Source organism: Telmatherina bonti (assembly GCF_933228915.1).
Source record: "Telmatherina bonti genome assembly, chromosome: 1".
Taxonomy (NCBI): Eukaryota; Metazoa; Chordata; class Actinopteri; order Atheriniformes; family Telmatherinidae; genus Telmatherina; species Telmatherina bonti.
In genome coordinates this window covers 27,807,779-27,822,769 of record NC_136619.1, presented here as the reverse complement: position 1 = coordinate 27,822,769, position 14,991 = coordinate 27,807,779, and the positions used below count along the sequence as shown (strand labels likewise).

The 14,991-nt window shown below is 38.2% G+C and overlaps 1 protein-coding gene across 1 annotated transcript; it reads right to left on the bottom strand.

Annotated features, from left to right (window-relative positions):
* Positions 1–551: 551 nt before the first annotated feature.
* slc17a6b (solute carrier family 17 member 6b) lies at positions 552–11,785 on the bottom strand (the record flags this gene model as incomplete). The annotated part of the gene is made up of 12 exons (XM_079245656.1): positions 552–893; positions 2,101–2,228; positions 3,047–3,157; positions 3,532–3,664; positions 4,577–4,726; positions 4,929–5,071; positions 5,775–5,861; positions 5,966–6,053; positions 7,130–7,244; positions 9,039–9,157; positions 10,023–10,278; positions 11,712–11,785. 12 exons carry the CDS (start codon positions 11,783–11,785, stop codon positions 552–554), a joined length of 1,746 nt encoding a protein of 581 aa, XP_079101782.1.
* Between the last annotated feature and the right edge of the window lie 3,206 nt (positions 11,786–14,991).

Sequence of the window (14,991 nt, the reverse complement as noted above, 5' to 3'; positions counted from 1 at the left end):
GACACTACTCTGAGTGCATTCAGGGGAGATACAGTACAATCTATAATCACAGAGTGTCTAGTTTCTGATTACTGTGCTATGCAGTGACATATCTATATGCTGACATGGTTGCTTGTAGGATGTTGTTCTGTAAGTGTGGACCTGACAGTCCAAGTGTCAGGTCTGATGCAGCTTCTATGTAGTCCTACAGGCTTCAGTACAGTTAGGAAGCCTCGACTCAGTGGATGAATGTTCACATTTACACACAATTGTACTCCAAATAAATATATATCTATTATTAATATGCATAATAGTACATTTACAGACTGCCAATTTGATATGTGCTACACCTCTATTCATCAAATATCTTCATTTTTTATGTATATATTTGTCATTTTTACATTTAGTTAATAACATTTTATTATTTTTTTGTTTTGTTTTGTTTTAGAATTTGTGCAAACAATACAACGATGGATTGTAGCTTTTCTTGTTTCTTGTTTGTTGTTATGACTAAAACTGATGCACACTCAGGAAAGTAAGTCTACTTGTGCGTCAATAACTGCGTGTTTGGTCTAAGAGTATCCCTCATCCTGACGGTATCCATAGCCTCCTCCCTGTGCTTCCTCCTGAACATACTCCTCTGTCTTCTCCCAGCCAGTAGCCCAGCCTCCGTTCACCTGTGTGGTGGCCCCATATGTTTTAGCTGGACCCCCAAAAGCACCATAACTCTGAGTGATGTCGCCTGTCTCCTCTGCCAGCTCGTCTTCATCTATGAAGCCACACTTTTCCTCGCTGGTCAGTTCTGGGTCTGCCCACGGTTGTTTTTCTCCAGATGCAAAGATCCCATAGAAGACCACACCCCCATAATGCACAAGAGAGGCGATCAAGAATACATACTGCCACTCCTCTCGAGTCTAAAGAAAAAAAGTGAAACATCACCAACAATTATTAGTTATGTGTAAATTAAACTCACCTAAAACTAATAGGAAAAGTTGCTTATTAATATATTGCATTTCCATGTATTCATAAGTGCTAGTTTGAACAATTATTAATATATATATATATATATATATATATATATATATATATATATATATATATATATATATATATATATATATATACATATGTGTGTGTGTGTGTGTGTGTGTGTGAATGTCAAAACATTAGCTCCTCTGCTCTGCCACATTTAACTTATACTATGCACACCCCTGTGATGTTTCTCCACCCCCTCAGTTTTCCTGCAGTTTTTCTACTGGCCAGCAGGGGGTGGCTCGTTTAATTTCAAAAAGATATCTGATTACATCAGGTATAAATGTTAAAAATGACCCTATACAGCTCCTTTGATTTATCAACCCAGGAAGGTTTTTCTTATTGATGTGTGCTCTACAGTAGGTCACGAGTAGTTTTAAACATATAATGGAGATTATTTTATGCAATATAGTCCCACTAGAATTAACTGGGCAATAAATCAGAACTTCAGGGGGCGTAATTGTCTAGCTGGTACCATATGGACAAAACAGAGTCTGTGGGATCGTAGTCAGATTCACTGGCTCCTCTCCAGATCAGATGGCACAACTTAAATACCAAACTCAAGGCTATAAAATGAATGTCTAGCCATTGTGGCAGCAGTCACTTCTATTTTATCTAGTTTAAATCAGTCTACATTTACATTACTTTTTTATACACACTAAGATATCCCTGACCATGTGTTTAGAAAGACTTGGTGGTGTAACAGTTATTATTAATTGAATCTGTTATTATCTTCCTTCTGGTCCATCATAGACCGTGTTCACCTTCTGTTGTTTTGATATATTTTCATTTGCTTGCAAAAATAAATGAGAAGTAAAACTCTGTCAGTATTTTTTACCATTTTCTGAGCCAAGGTACATTATTTTCCCTGAAAAGAACACAGGGCACAACACTAATTGAAAATGTTGAAAAATGAGACTCTGTACCCTAAAGTAACAGTTTGAAGTTGTTCTTGTCAAAATATCTTGAATAAGATCCATTTTTCATGGCACATTTGACAATCTCTCAAGGCACACTAGGTTGCCACAGCACCATGATTGAAAAACACTGCTCTATGTAACGTTCATTGTTCAGAGCTTAAGGTGTTACCTTGTTCTTTGTCATTGCACCAACAATCAGTGGGCAAACCATCCCAGACAGGGTTCCAACACCATTTGAGATCCCCATGAGGATGCTAGCGTAGCGAGGAGCAATGTCCAAGTGATTGACATTAAAGCCTGATGAGACAAAGGTAAGATAAAATGAACACACTGATTAATTTATTACTTAATTGATAAGGAAGTCCAATGAGCCACAATTAACTGTTAAATTTACTGTACAGAGACTGTGGCTCAAGTGAAAAAAAAAACCCCAAAACAAACAGAAGCAGGCCTCAGCTGCAGATAAAAGCAGCAGGGATGGTGACCATCTTGTTGCAAGAATAAGCATCAAGTCGCCACACATCTTCCTCCCCCACTCTGAATGAGTGAGTGTCCTCATGTGCTGCTGCACACTGCCTGCCTGGTGTATCCCCCGAGACAGCTCACACTGAATTATTAAACACTCCAGGCAGGAGAAAGATTGAAAACAACCGGCAAGAAAACTGATTTTGCACACAGTCACAGACCTGTATGCTCTCTAACAAAGCATCAACATAGAAAGATCTGTTGAACAGATGAACAAAGAAAGCAAAGAGGTTCAAGTTGAGGGTTAGTAGTTGCTGCAGTCAGATGTGGACAGAAAACCCTTACACACTTCAAATTCTTACCTTTCAAGTACCAGAAAATCAAAAAAAATTATGCCAAGAAATGAAGTAGAAATACTAACAGATAGTCCACAACCCACCCCCCTTGATACTTGACTTGTAGTGTCCTCTTAGATGTCCCAGATCAAAGATTTGACCAAAGCCACAGGACAACATTTATCATTTCAATTAAATGGCAGAATGACATATATATATATATATATATATATATATATATATATATATATATATATATATATATATATATATATACATATATATTATGTTCTAGATTAAGAGACTGTTTCTAACCTGATATTGCAAATCCACTGAAGCCCACAGCCAGCACGAGGAAAGAGATTGCCACTCCTTTGCTGTGGGAATATCCAACCACTAGCAGCAATGTGGCCTCCATGCCAAATCCTAGCAGAGAGACAGTGGGTCACACAGACACACATACAGACAAATGAGCTCACAAGCATACACAAAGCCCACAGGCTGCCTGTCGTTACAGTGCCAATTGAATTAAGCGTGATACATGCTCTGCACTCAATTACGTAAGTGACAGATATGAAATCAATGCACGTCCACAAACAGTGAGTCAACATGTGTACTGAAATATTGAACAAAAAGATTTTTTACCAAAATAAAAATAAAATCATCTCTCAAACCCTTTAGGCTGCAAAGAGCAACCAGATGAAACACCAACATGGATGTGACACTGTGACAGTAACACCCTGTAGCTGTGCAGAGTGAGGTGTGGAAATCTAAACTCATCCTCAGCTCAGACTTTTCACCTCCACAGTTCATGATTTTCCTGACATTGGTGGTTGAAAGGATGTTTTTGCTGCGCAGGTGATCAGCCAGCTGGCCACCAATGGGCACAATGATGGTCATCACCAAGTGTGGGAGGGCAGAGAGTATGCCAACCTGCAACCGCAAACACAAAATCAACCACATGGAATGCCACTCAAAGCGTTTTAAAGGACGTGAAAGTCTAAATCCTTTTTAGAATGTAGTTGGTTTAATCATTTTCTGTTATTTGTAAGTTTCTGCCAGCTTCTTAGTGGCCAACATGAATTAGTAACCATAAAAGATGAATGTAGTTTCAGAGAAACCTGCTCTTATAGTTTATATCACATGCTTGAAATGGGCAAAGTTGATGTTGCAAATGTCTTTCTATCATCGATGAGCCTTCACCATAACAGACTAAAGTATCACTGCAACTTGCTTTGTAACAATAATTAAATTTATATTTGACATTTTGATAAGTTACAGTAACCAGCATTTTCTTTCCTATGTAATGTTCTGCATCAATAAAACCTTTAAATTTTGTGTTTGTAGGTTGTGAGAATATCCCTTAGGTGGTATTTTTGCTCGCATGTGGGAATTGTTTAGGTAGCTGTGCCTTTTGCAAATCTTTCAGAATTCAGAGACTCACCGTCGTGCAAAAGCTAAACTATATAAACAAAAAGTCTTCAGCACCATTTTTTTTTATAAATGGTAATGCTTCATTTAAATTTGATCATTTTCACCTATGATTGCAGTTACATGTGACTAATGTGTTATGTCAATAAAGGTTTTTCAAAGTATGAAATTGGCAACACAACCCATTATTCTTGTGTGGAAAATCTTAATTTCTCATCATTTTTTTTTTTTTTTTTTTACTGAGGGCTTATTTACCATTGTTTTGCAAAGCGAGATTCACAATGTATCATTCTAAGGGCAAAGCAGATTATGCTTAGCTTTAAGGCATCTGTTTCTGAAGCACTATAGGCATGTTTTTAGTTTATCAATGTTTACTATTTGTCACTTGTTACCTAACTTATGTTGCCAGCTCACCTTGCTTATCTCAAAGCCAAACACTTCTTCAAAATATGCAGGCTGGCTGATCAGCAGCAGGTAAAATGTCCAGCTCCTGCAGAAGTTTGCCACAATGATTGCATAGACAGGCATAGAGGTGAAAAACTTCCTCCAGGGAGTCTTGAATTTCTGGAATAGATTCATATAAAATTTTCATTTGTATGCAGAAATATAATGTGCATTTAAAATATCATATTCTCTCTTGCTGGTGTAAAAGACAAGGCGACAGCATTGTGCTGGTGCTTGTAAAGCCATTTTTAAAACAAAGAACTGGAAACAAATCATATAGGGTGGAACCATTTGTCTCATTATCGAGATGATGCCCCCTCACCTCTGAAGGACCCGTTAGCTTAGCGCTTTCTCCAATGCTCTCCTCGATATAACAACGTTCCTCATCGGTGATGGATGGATGTTCAGCAGGACTCTCATAAGACACAAGGATCCAGAACATATACCAGAAAATGCCAACGCATCCTGCATGTTACAAACAGAAAACACATCAAATCTTTAGTTTTTCATCGATCAAGTCCATCAGTTTTGACCACAAAAGTAAGAATGCACTTGTGAAAATAAGGGGAGTGGCAGGATGGTAGGGGATGGGGAAAGGAAGCTGAACCTCACTCTGTTGTGTCTTTGTTTTACTCTGCAGTGTGCATGTACACTCTACCTACGAGTACATCTATACTTATATGTGTGCAGATGTGCATGTACGTGTATATATGTATGTAAAGGTATATGTGTATGTGTATGAATATATTTATTTTAACCTCTGGTGGGTCTTGGGAATTCATTATCGATCAAAAAACACAATAAAGAAAAATGTTAAAAAAAACAAAAAAATAGTAAGAATGCAGAGAATGTGTTTGCCATAATCCCTGAGAGAACAAAATGCAGACAGCAAAGCTTACTGTATCCAGTCTAGAGGGAAAGATGGAGGGGGGATATGTATTGACACACCAAAACAGCGCAGGAAGAAATCAATACACAGTCTGCCTGGATAAATCTATTTGACTCTTGCTGGACTCTTTCACTGTCAAACTCATAAGCTTTAACCAAGCTTCAAAATACAAATACAGAATCTGTATTTATTTTGTCTTTTTATTAATTAAATTGCGGTTTGCTTGCATGACAATATATACACAGTCATGACTTGCAGGTTCTTATCAGTCGGACTCACCATAGACATAGAACACTGAGGACCATCCTGAATACTGTACCAAGATCCCAGCCAGAGGCATTGCTATCACAGCACCAGCATAGGAGCCTGCCATACAATAAGATAAGAGAGTCAACATGTCCTGGTTAGAATAGCAACATTCCTGTTATGGAGCCACTTTACAGATAGAAGACTGAAAAATAATCATCTACCACAGAACGAGATGGTGGCCAGACGACTCCTCTCCAGTGGTGGAGCCCATTTACTCCAGATACCGTGGCAAGCTGGGTAGGTCACACCCTAAACACACCACACAAAATCAGTCTGTATGTGTTTATCAAAACATTGAGGGTTTTTTTCTTTTTCATTCTTATGCATCCAGATCAACCATTTGTTTTAGAAGCGTGTGAATTCCAGTAGCCTGTGCTTCATGTTGAACATGAGGAACATTCCTTCATTAGTTTACACTGAGTTTGTACAGAATAAACAGAACTGTGCAGCAAATAAGGCTTTCAGAAGCACTGCGATGATTCACCTACCAGCGGCATTTTAATGCCACAGGAGTACTATTCCAGGAATAAATCAAAACAAACATGTATCTGAAACAATGAATGGCTAAAAATAATTAACATTTTCACCCCAGTAATTACCATTAACAAACAGATTATCTGATTAGTTGTACATGGAGCAAAGCAGGCATGCAGATATTTAATGTTCATCAACCACTAATTTGAACAAACTGTGCAAATATATTTGCATGTTTATTTTTCAGCAGAATACTGCAGTGTCGTCAGTCTTTATGGGGTGACATTTCAAATTTCAAATCAGGAAATATTATTACAAAAGATAATTATGAAAAATTCAAGCAGCTCGTAGGCATAAAAAATGCCCTACATCAGGCCCACTAATACCATATCTTTAAATATATTTATTTCTCTGTCACAGTATCAGGCTGAAGTATTCTTCATGAAAATAAACAATTCAGCAGCATTTCCTAAGTAGGGATATTCTGTGTGTTGGGTTTCACTATGAAACCTGAGAGATGATGTGTATTGTATCAACAATTTTGCATCCCATCCCTCTGTACAGGAGCACTCTACTGTTGTGTAACCATGAGACAAAGTGTGACAGAAAAAAAAAAAAAAAAGCTTGATTGTCCTACAAAAGCAAATTGTGGAGGCTTGGATCAATACAGCTCATCTCATATTCCCTCTGGCTGAATGTAGTCTGTGTTGTTCCTTTGTTTTTAGTGAAACTACCAAAAGCTGAAATGTATGACTTTTTTTTTTTCATTTCTTGTAATCTTTAAACCAATTGCAAACTTATTTTCAACCAGAAGTAAGCATGTTCCAACACAATGAGATGGTCATTCTTACCTCTACCAGTCCTTGTAATATCCTGACAAAAATGACACAGCCGTAGTGGACTCTGGCAGCCGAAGGAATGAACATGTTGAGAGTTGAGGTGAGGACAATGGCCGCACCAAATACCCTGTAAATATCATAGAAATGTGCTTGAATAAATAGTTAATGCTTTGAAATAGGGCAATAAATCTGGCTGTCTTTCCTCTTCAAATAAATCTTTCGGGGGATTGTGGGGAGGGTTATTCGAAAAAGATGAGACCTTGGGGTTTTTTAATACATTTTGCAGAGAAATAAAATTTAAAAAAAAATCGTCCACTTTAGATGTCTGTTAGTAATATCATTTACACTGACAAGCGCACGTATGGACGCATTTTAGTGCCTTCGGACATGATTCGCCCTGTAACACACGCGCACTTATGCCGTCATAGATATAAATATTTCAAGCAGCAACGCCCTATTAACAGTCATCCTGGTACGCATGTGTTGCTTAGCAACTGTTCTCACTTCTGTGCTGCTCCATGATTTTTCTTTCATCATGGACGTGATTAAGTTTTAAAATTGACAATAAAAACGACAATTCATAAATGACTTGATGCAACATTTGTATTATTTTAACACTTCTAATTGGGCTTACTAATTATCTATGGGAATAAAGACTCCTACAGTCAGTACTATCTGTCAGCCCCTTGTTTAAAATCAGGCTACCTGGCACATCAGATTCACAGCTACAAGGTGTAAGCTTAAAGGAGAAGTTGCAGAAACAGGAAGAAGCAACACATTTTAATTAGTAATAAGAAAAAAAAATAGATGCTTCTTTACAAATTCATCATGACTCTGTACAAGAGAGCCAAGGCCATAAACACCAAGCTGTTTCTTATTTCTGGCACGTTCTCCCGCCCCTCTCATCTGCACGTGGGGGGCGAGCCCTAATCCGGTGGCGACTACTGCTGGGCACGAGACCAAATGATTCGATTACACCCTCGTGTCAATCAGCAGGATGAGATATATGCAGAATGTCTGGAGGACGATATCATTGAAGCGAGCTAGAGGCCCGAAATGAAATAAAGATTAAAAGTAGGAAGGGTGGACATCATTTTTTTTTTTTGTTGTTGTTGTTGTTCTGTCAGAGCAGTTTTTTTTTCTTTGTACATTTTCATTTATATTTGCCTGTTGATAACTAAATCCATAGCCCTAAACGTCTGTCATAATGATAGATTATACAATGTTTAGGCCTCTTGGTAAAAGCTCTAAACGTTTTTTTTTTTTGTTTGTTTGTTTTTTTACTATTGATAATTGCCAGATAGTAACCATGTAACCTATCAAATTTTAAGCCTTAAGATGTACACAGTCATATAAATTTTGCTGCTTACAACGTGTAGTAGCCCAGTAATTATAAAACCTGACGCAATGGCAGTGCTTATGAGAATTAAAGCCTTTGGCGACCAGTTGGGGTCTGGTGTCCATGCCCTGAGGGAGCGACAGATTAAACCCAGTTTCCCCAGGGAGCTCATTAACAGGTGGCAGAAAGCCCTGACACCAGGAGCGACATGCAGGCCTGCCAGCCCGCTTCCCTCACTGTTGTCTGCCGCTTTATGCACTCATTCCCTGCTTACAGATGGGAGCTGCTCATTCGTTTCACATTTCAGTTTTGTTTCACTTTGTCTTGTGTTTGGTTCGGATTTTCTTTTTTTTTTTTTTTTCTTTTTTTTTTTTTTATCAGCAGCAGTTCAAGTGCATAAGCTATTTTCATTTATTTCCAAACAAATTTAAAGGTGAGAAAATAAAATAGACCTATGAATGAAGGGATATAGGCTACGCAAATTGCATTCTCATCCTTTGTCAGCAATCATAAGAATGTTAACGATTTATCTGCCAAATGAATGCAGCTCCGTTATGGTAGGAGACTGGGAGGGTCGCCTACCTATTTGCAGCCAGCCTTGAGGAAATGTATCCTCCCGGGATTTGCGTCACGATGTAGCCCCAGAAAAAAGATCCATGAATCATTCCCACCGTCTCTGGATCCCAATTGAACTTGGCTTTCTGGTGGGAAAAAAAATGAAAACGGAAGCAGGAATTAGGAAAATGATAAATGAGATGGTTCATATTCAATTTTTAACCACTATAACTGTGTTTTTACCAGTTAACAGTTTCTGCTAGAGGTGGATTTGTTATTAAATGCTTAAGCGACTAAAATAATTTACTCTGCATCGATCTGATCCTCCACATATTCGTCTATAATGAAATTATATAGGCTTATAAAGATGAAGGAAAGACAAATAGACTTGAATGATCTTGCGGATGTGACTTCAGTGCAAACGTATAAGACCATTTTAACACATATAATCTTTGGTGCATTTAAATACTCGATTTCAGCATCCTGTTCACGGGACTTTTCAGCTTTTGAGCAGGAAACTGCTTGACGTTACGTCAACAGACTAAAAAAAAAAAAAAAAAAAAATTACCTATAGACACCATAATAATGCAAATAGCTGCATATAACGTCATCCTAATTCTTCAAAATGTTCCCATGCACCAGTCTATCAAATGATAATCATCATTATCTTAATAACAAAATAAATAGATTTAGGCCCAAAACCAGCTACAGTGATGACGTGGTAGGGCCCAAAGAGCAAAGGTTGGTCTCTTTCTAAAACGGCTCCAGTAATTTTTTTGCCCACATTCAAAACTTAATGACTCCACTTTAATCATTTATTATTTAGACAGAACATTTTGTGCTAATTTTACAGCAACCCCTCAATAGTATGGTGGAAATAATGTTTTTTGCGTCCTTGTCATTTTACTTGGGAAACATTTTGTTTAAAAAAATAATAATAAAAAAAAAAAAAAAAGAAAAAAGGTTAATGTGGTTAATGTGCGTTATACCAAGCGCATGCCATTGCCACACCTCTTTAATGATGATCTTGCCATTCTGGTGGATGGTGCTGTTGTTGACCATGCCCACAATGGCCACGCCCAAGTTACATCGGATGCCGAAGGAGATGCAGAAGCCCAAGCCGCTCATGATGGCGATGATGTAGCGGCGAGGCAAGCCGAAACATTTGCAATCACACAGCGGGGGTTTCTTCTCCGCGGCCTCCCGAGGCCTCCCATCCTCTGTCAGCTCGATCACCTCCCCGGTTTTCTGCCTCCTTTCTATCACCCTGCAACAGCATGTGAGGGAGACTCTGTCTAATGTGTTCCCTCCAAAATGAGGGAGGCCTTAAAAGCTATTATTTCATTACAGATTAAATATTTGCTGCATCGTGTGTCTGATTTCTTGTTATTGCCTGGCCATGAGTGCACCACGCAGTTCTTCAGCATTATCAAATAACTGTACAGGTGGCAAGGCCTCTGGAGCTGCAGGAGCAAGGAAGAACACGTTTCCCAGTATTATAAAGAAGTAGTCCCGAATCTTTAAGATTCAAGTCAAATGGCTGAACAAAAAAAAAAAAAAAAAAACACGAGCAACGAATAAAAACCCAAATGTTCATCCGACTTTTTTTTTTATACAGAGAACAATATAAAGAGATGACAGAAAAGCTGAAGTTCGCGCGGAAAAGCTGAAAACGAACCAACATATCAGCCACTGTACCGCATTGCAGCAGCCGGTTCACTTTCATGCTCATTAGCATTCAGGGACACAGCAGCAGCTCCAGTATGCAGACACCAGTCTGTGGGCTTTCCTCAAAACCCTTTTTTTTTTTCCCTTCCAGGAAAATTACGTTTATTCCAATGACACTGCAAGCCGCCTCCCAAAATTACACATGAATAATAAGGATAAAACGCACACATTTACTTCACATACATCAAGAAAAACCCTAAACAAAACATGTAGGTATTTAAAAAATACAACAATATAATAATAATAATAATAATGTAAACTGGTCTAACATTCAGTGAAACAAAAGTCCTAGAAATCAACATTGTCTCATTTTCAGGAAACATCTGATTTATATTTACAAATATAAAAAATGTCTTCACTGTACCATTCACATTTATATTTGGAACATGAAACATGAATGTACAGTAGGTCTGTTCAGAAATCGGTATGAATGTGAGACCGTTTATTCAATTGCATACAAATAATCTCTCAAAATCTCTAAACTGAAAAAATCCCTGTCAATTATGTCCATCGAAATAACCAAATATGTGTTTTAATGTTGACACGGATCTCAGATTGTATTATTTACAGGAGACGCCACCACGGCAGACATGATATGAAAAGCTTCACTAAATGTGAACTGTTGGGGGAAAAACGTGCGTGGCCTGCACCCCTGTAAAAACCCGTCTGCCAATAACGTTCATGTATAGGCCCCTTATCAGGATGCTGTGGCATGCAAACCCCCTGCAAACACAACAGTCGCGCGCGCACACGCAGACACGCATGCACATTTTGATTGCATAATGTTATTCGCACTTCCAGGGGCGTGACTAGAGATCCCTTAGTTTTTATCAGTTCAAGGTGGTTGTGAATCCACACTTTTGATTTTTTTAAAAATCCAGCATTTAAATGAATACATTTTAACTGAGACAACTCGTTAATATATATATAAAAAGAACAAATGAAAATAAAATAAAATAAACACGTCCTTACCTATACATATGACCCAGGGTCTTCCCTGCAAATTCCTTGACCCCTGCCGAGGCTTTGGTCTTCATGGACTCCATATCCAGATATTTTCTGTGTTGCTTTCTTGCTTTTTGAAAATGCTTTTACTGCTTCAGCGTCATGTTACAGCGCAGGATGGTCAAGCAGCGACTACGACTAAAGCAACAATCCAACTTACAGTAAATGAAAGCCCAGAGGGGCGACCAATCGACAGACGATCCTAAATTTTAGTGCCAAGGTGGGAAACACCGTAAAGATTAAAAGACCTTCTCACAAAGAACAGAAACGAAACGAGTTAAGCGCCTTCATCTACCTCCGGCTAATCTCCTGCCTGGCGTACAGTAGCCGCGCCAGAAGTGCCATCACGACAAAAACCACGGAAATACAGAGCCAGCGTCCAGGAGCAGTCTGGGTTTGCAGCAGAAGAGAGGGAAAGGACAAAGGAGTTAATGCATGGGGTTGAAATAAATAATGAAATCAAATCAAATGGCAAAGATCAGAAAGCAAAGGAGCGTGTTTGGAGTAGCTTCAATAAATCAAAGAGGGAGTGAGGCTGGATCGTGTCTCCTGTGGTGCGCGCAGGTTCTTCTGACGTCGTGTTCAGCACCGAGGTCAGCGACAGCCGCTCCGCGTGCAACATCTGGCCAGCTGTTCAGCAGAAATGTTGGCCAGAGTCAAAATACGACATGCTGGTAACAGATCAGTCTGCTTAAAATACGTCATTTAATAAAACAATCGAGCGTGGAAAGGGAAAAGGGGGAATAGTTCACTGGGTTTGTATCGTGTGAGGTAGCCTATAATGAAAACCGTTTCTTTTAACTGTTTGATTGTCTTTTAATGATCTATATGAAATCATCTTCCAGGTAACAAAAGAAAGAACAGAAACCCATAAATAAAAAGCTACAGCTCTCCCGGGGGCGGTACTATGGAAACCAAATGATCAGGAGACCCCCCCCCCCCCCCCCCCCCAAACACACACACACACACACACACACACACACACACACGCCATTCCACTCCTTCTATTCTACAAGCTTTTCTCCCCAACGTAGGATTTCATTAATAATTTAAACATCTCAGCAATTCTCATGCCCCGACAACCAGCCTGGGAAGCACGAGAAACATTGGAAAGACATCATTATTGTTTTTATTTTCCCAGTTTGCAAGTACATGATGTAATAACCTCAACCTTTCACAGCTGCTAATACAATGCCCCTCCAATAGTTATACCACTACTACTACTACTACTATTATTATTATTATTATTATTATTATTATTATTATTATTATTATTATTATTGTTGTTGTTGTTGTTGTTGTTGTTGTTGTTATTATTATTAACTATAATACTTAAGCCTGAAATCTTGTTAAAGACAAAACCTAAGGGGAGAAAAAGAATTGCTTTTCTTGTCATTTGTGGGTATTGGACACCACCTGGTGGCTGCAAATGAAATATTTACACACACAATTTTTGTGACTTTTAATCTTTTATATAGTATCTTTGCATGTTTTAATAACTGTGAATTGTAGTTAATATTTATTTTTTTGTCTTTTAGATGCATCTTAAATCTAAAGTTCCCATTTACTGTAGAATGACGTTTTTGTATCATTTTTGAGGGCTGCTGTGCAGAATTGTGTGTTTTCATATGAAGCCTGTTGCTCCAATTGATCTAAAATGTGAGATTAATGAATAAATTACAGTTAGGATAGCTTGAAAGCTTGAGTCGCATCATTAGTTCAAATGTGCTGACACACTTCAATCTTACCAACTTAACCAGTGAAAGCACCTAGAAAGCAGCCAGCTGAGCTGATTAGCTATTTTTAGAAAAATGTTTTCTATACATTCCATACATAGCTGAATTATAGCCTGAAAGATGCTGAAACCATGTTTGTCTGTTAGGATAAGAGCTGAGTTTTTCCAGTCTTTAATACATGACTGGTTGCTTGCTTCTTGTATTAAGTAAAGGTCTAATCTCCAGTTTACCCCAGTTTGTCTGCTTTAATGCAGTATTATTCAGCCAAATCAGTTTGTCTTATGTTCTGTAAGGATCTTTAGGAAGACTGGTTTTGTTTTTTTTCTTCTTTTCCATATCAGGAAGACCTTCACCTGTCTGGGATTTACCTTTGTTGAGTTTTCTACCTTTAAGACTAGAGCCAGCTGCAGATCCTGGATGAGGAGCTTTACTTTGTTTACTTCCAGCCACTTGTCACTTACCTGCCCCCAAGCCACTCTACAATCCTAACTTCTCAGGAGAAAAGCTCATTTATGTCTGAAAAGAAAAGTCAGACTGGTCAGTAGTTTTTTGGTTGTTGTTGTTTTTTAACCATTCTTTGATGTGAAACTTGTCTCTGACTTCTTCTCAGATCATTTCTGGGGCTTCAACAATTTTTTGTAACTAATAATTGGACAAATACAACCACAATCTCTTTTACCTTTTGTAAATAATTATCCTCACAAGTCTGTTTTGGGACACTGCAAATATGCTGTGAGAAGTCCTGTATGGGTTCTTGCATGAATCAGCACGATAGTTTACAGGTAAAAACTTTGGACACGCATGTAAACATCCATCCATTCATTTTCTTGACTGTTCAGTCGAAATAAGGATTGCAGGGAAACTGCAGGAGCCTATCCCAGCCTATTGTTGGGCGAGAGGCAGGGTGCACCATGGGCAGGTCATCAGCCCATCGCAGGCATACACACATCATTTTCAAATTTAATCAGCAGGCATAACCAAACGTTCAAATGTTGAAAAGTGAAATAATGATAATGGTCAAGATCTCTGCAAAGAACAAGGCTTCATTTATTATTGCAAGTTGAAACTTTACCATGCAAACAAAGATGTTCTAACAAACTCTGCTGCCTTCTCTGATGGAGATGGAGTGAGCTGCCGCTAAACTGTACCAGTGTTTTACTGATAAAGATGGTGAATTCTGTTGATAAATTACAGACGATCATCTGTCTTTTCTATCAGCAACAGTTCAAATGTTCTATGTGATGGTAGTCTTGTATGTAACCTGGAAATCTGTGAACATACGTATATATTCTAAATGACTTGTAAATGATTGCAGTGAGGTTTTTTTAAACAGCATTTTACACAACCAACTAGATTTGGATGATTGAGGACAATTAGAACAAAACACAAACCAAAAACACAAGTAATTGTTTTGTCTTTGTTTATTGAGAATATTATAAGTTCAACGTTCCTGTTACACTGACTTTAGAATGTAACAAAGTATGAACAATTCATGCACAAAACACCTAAAG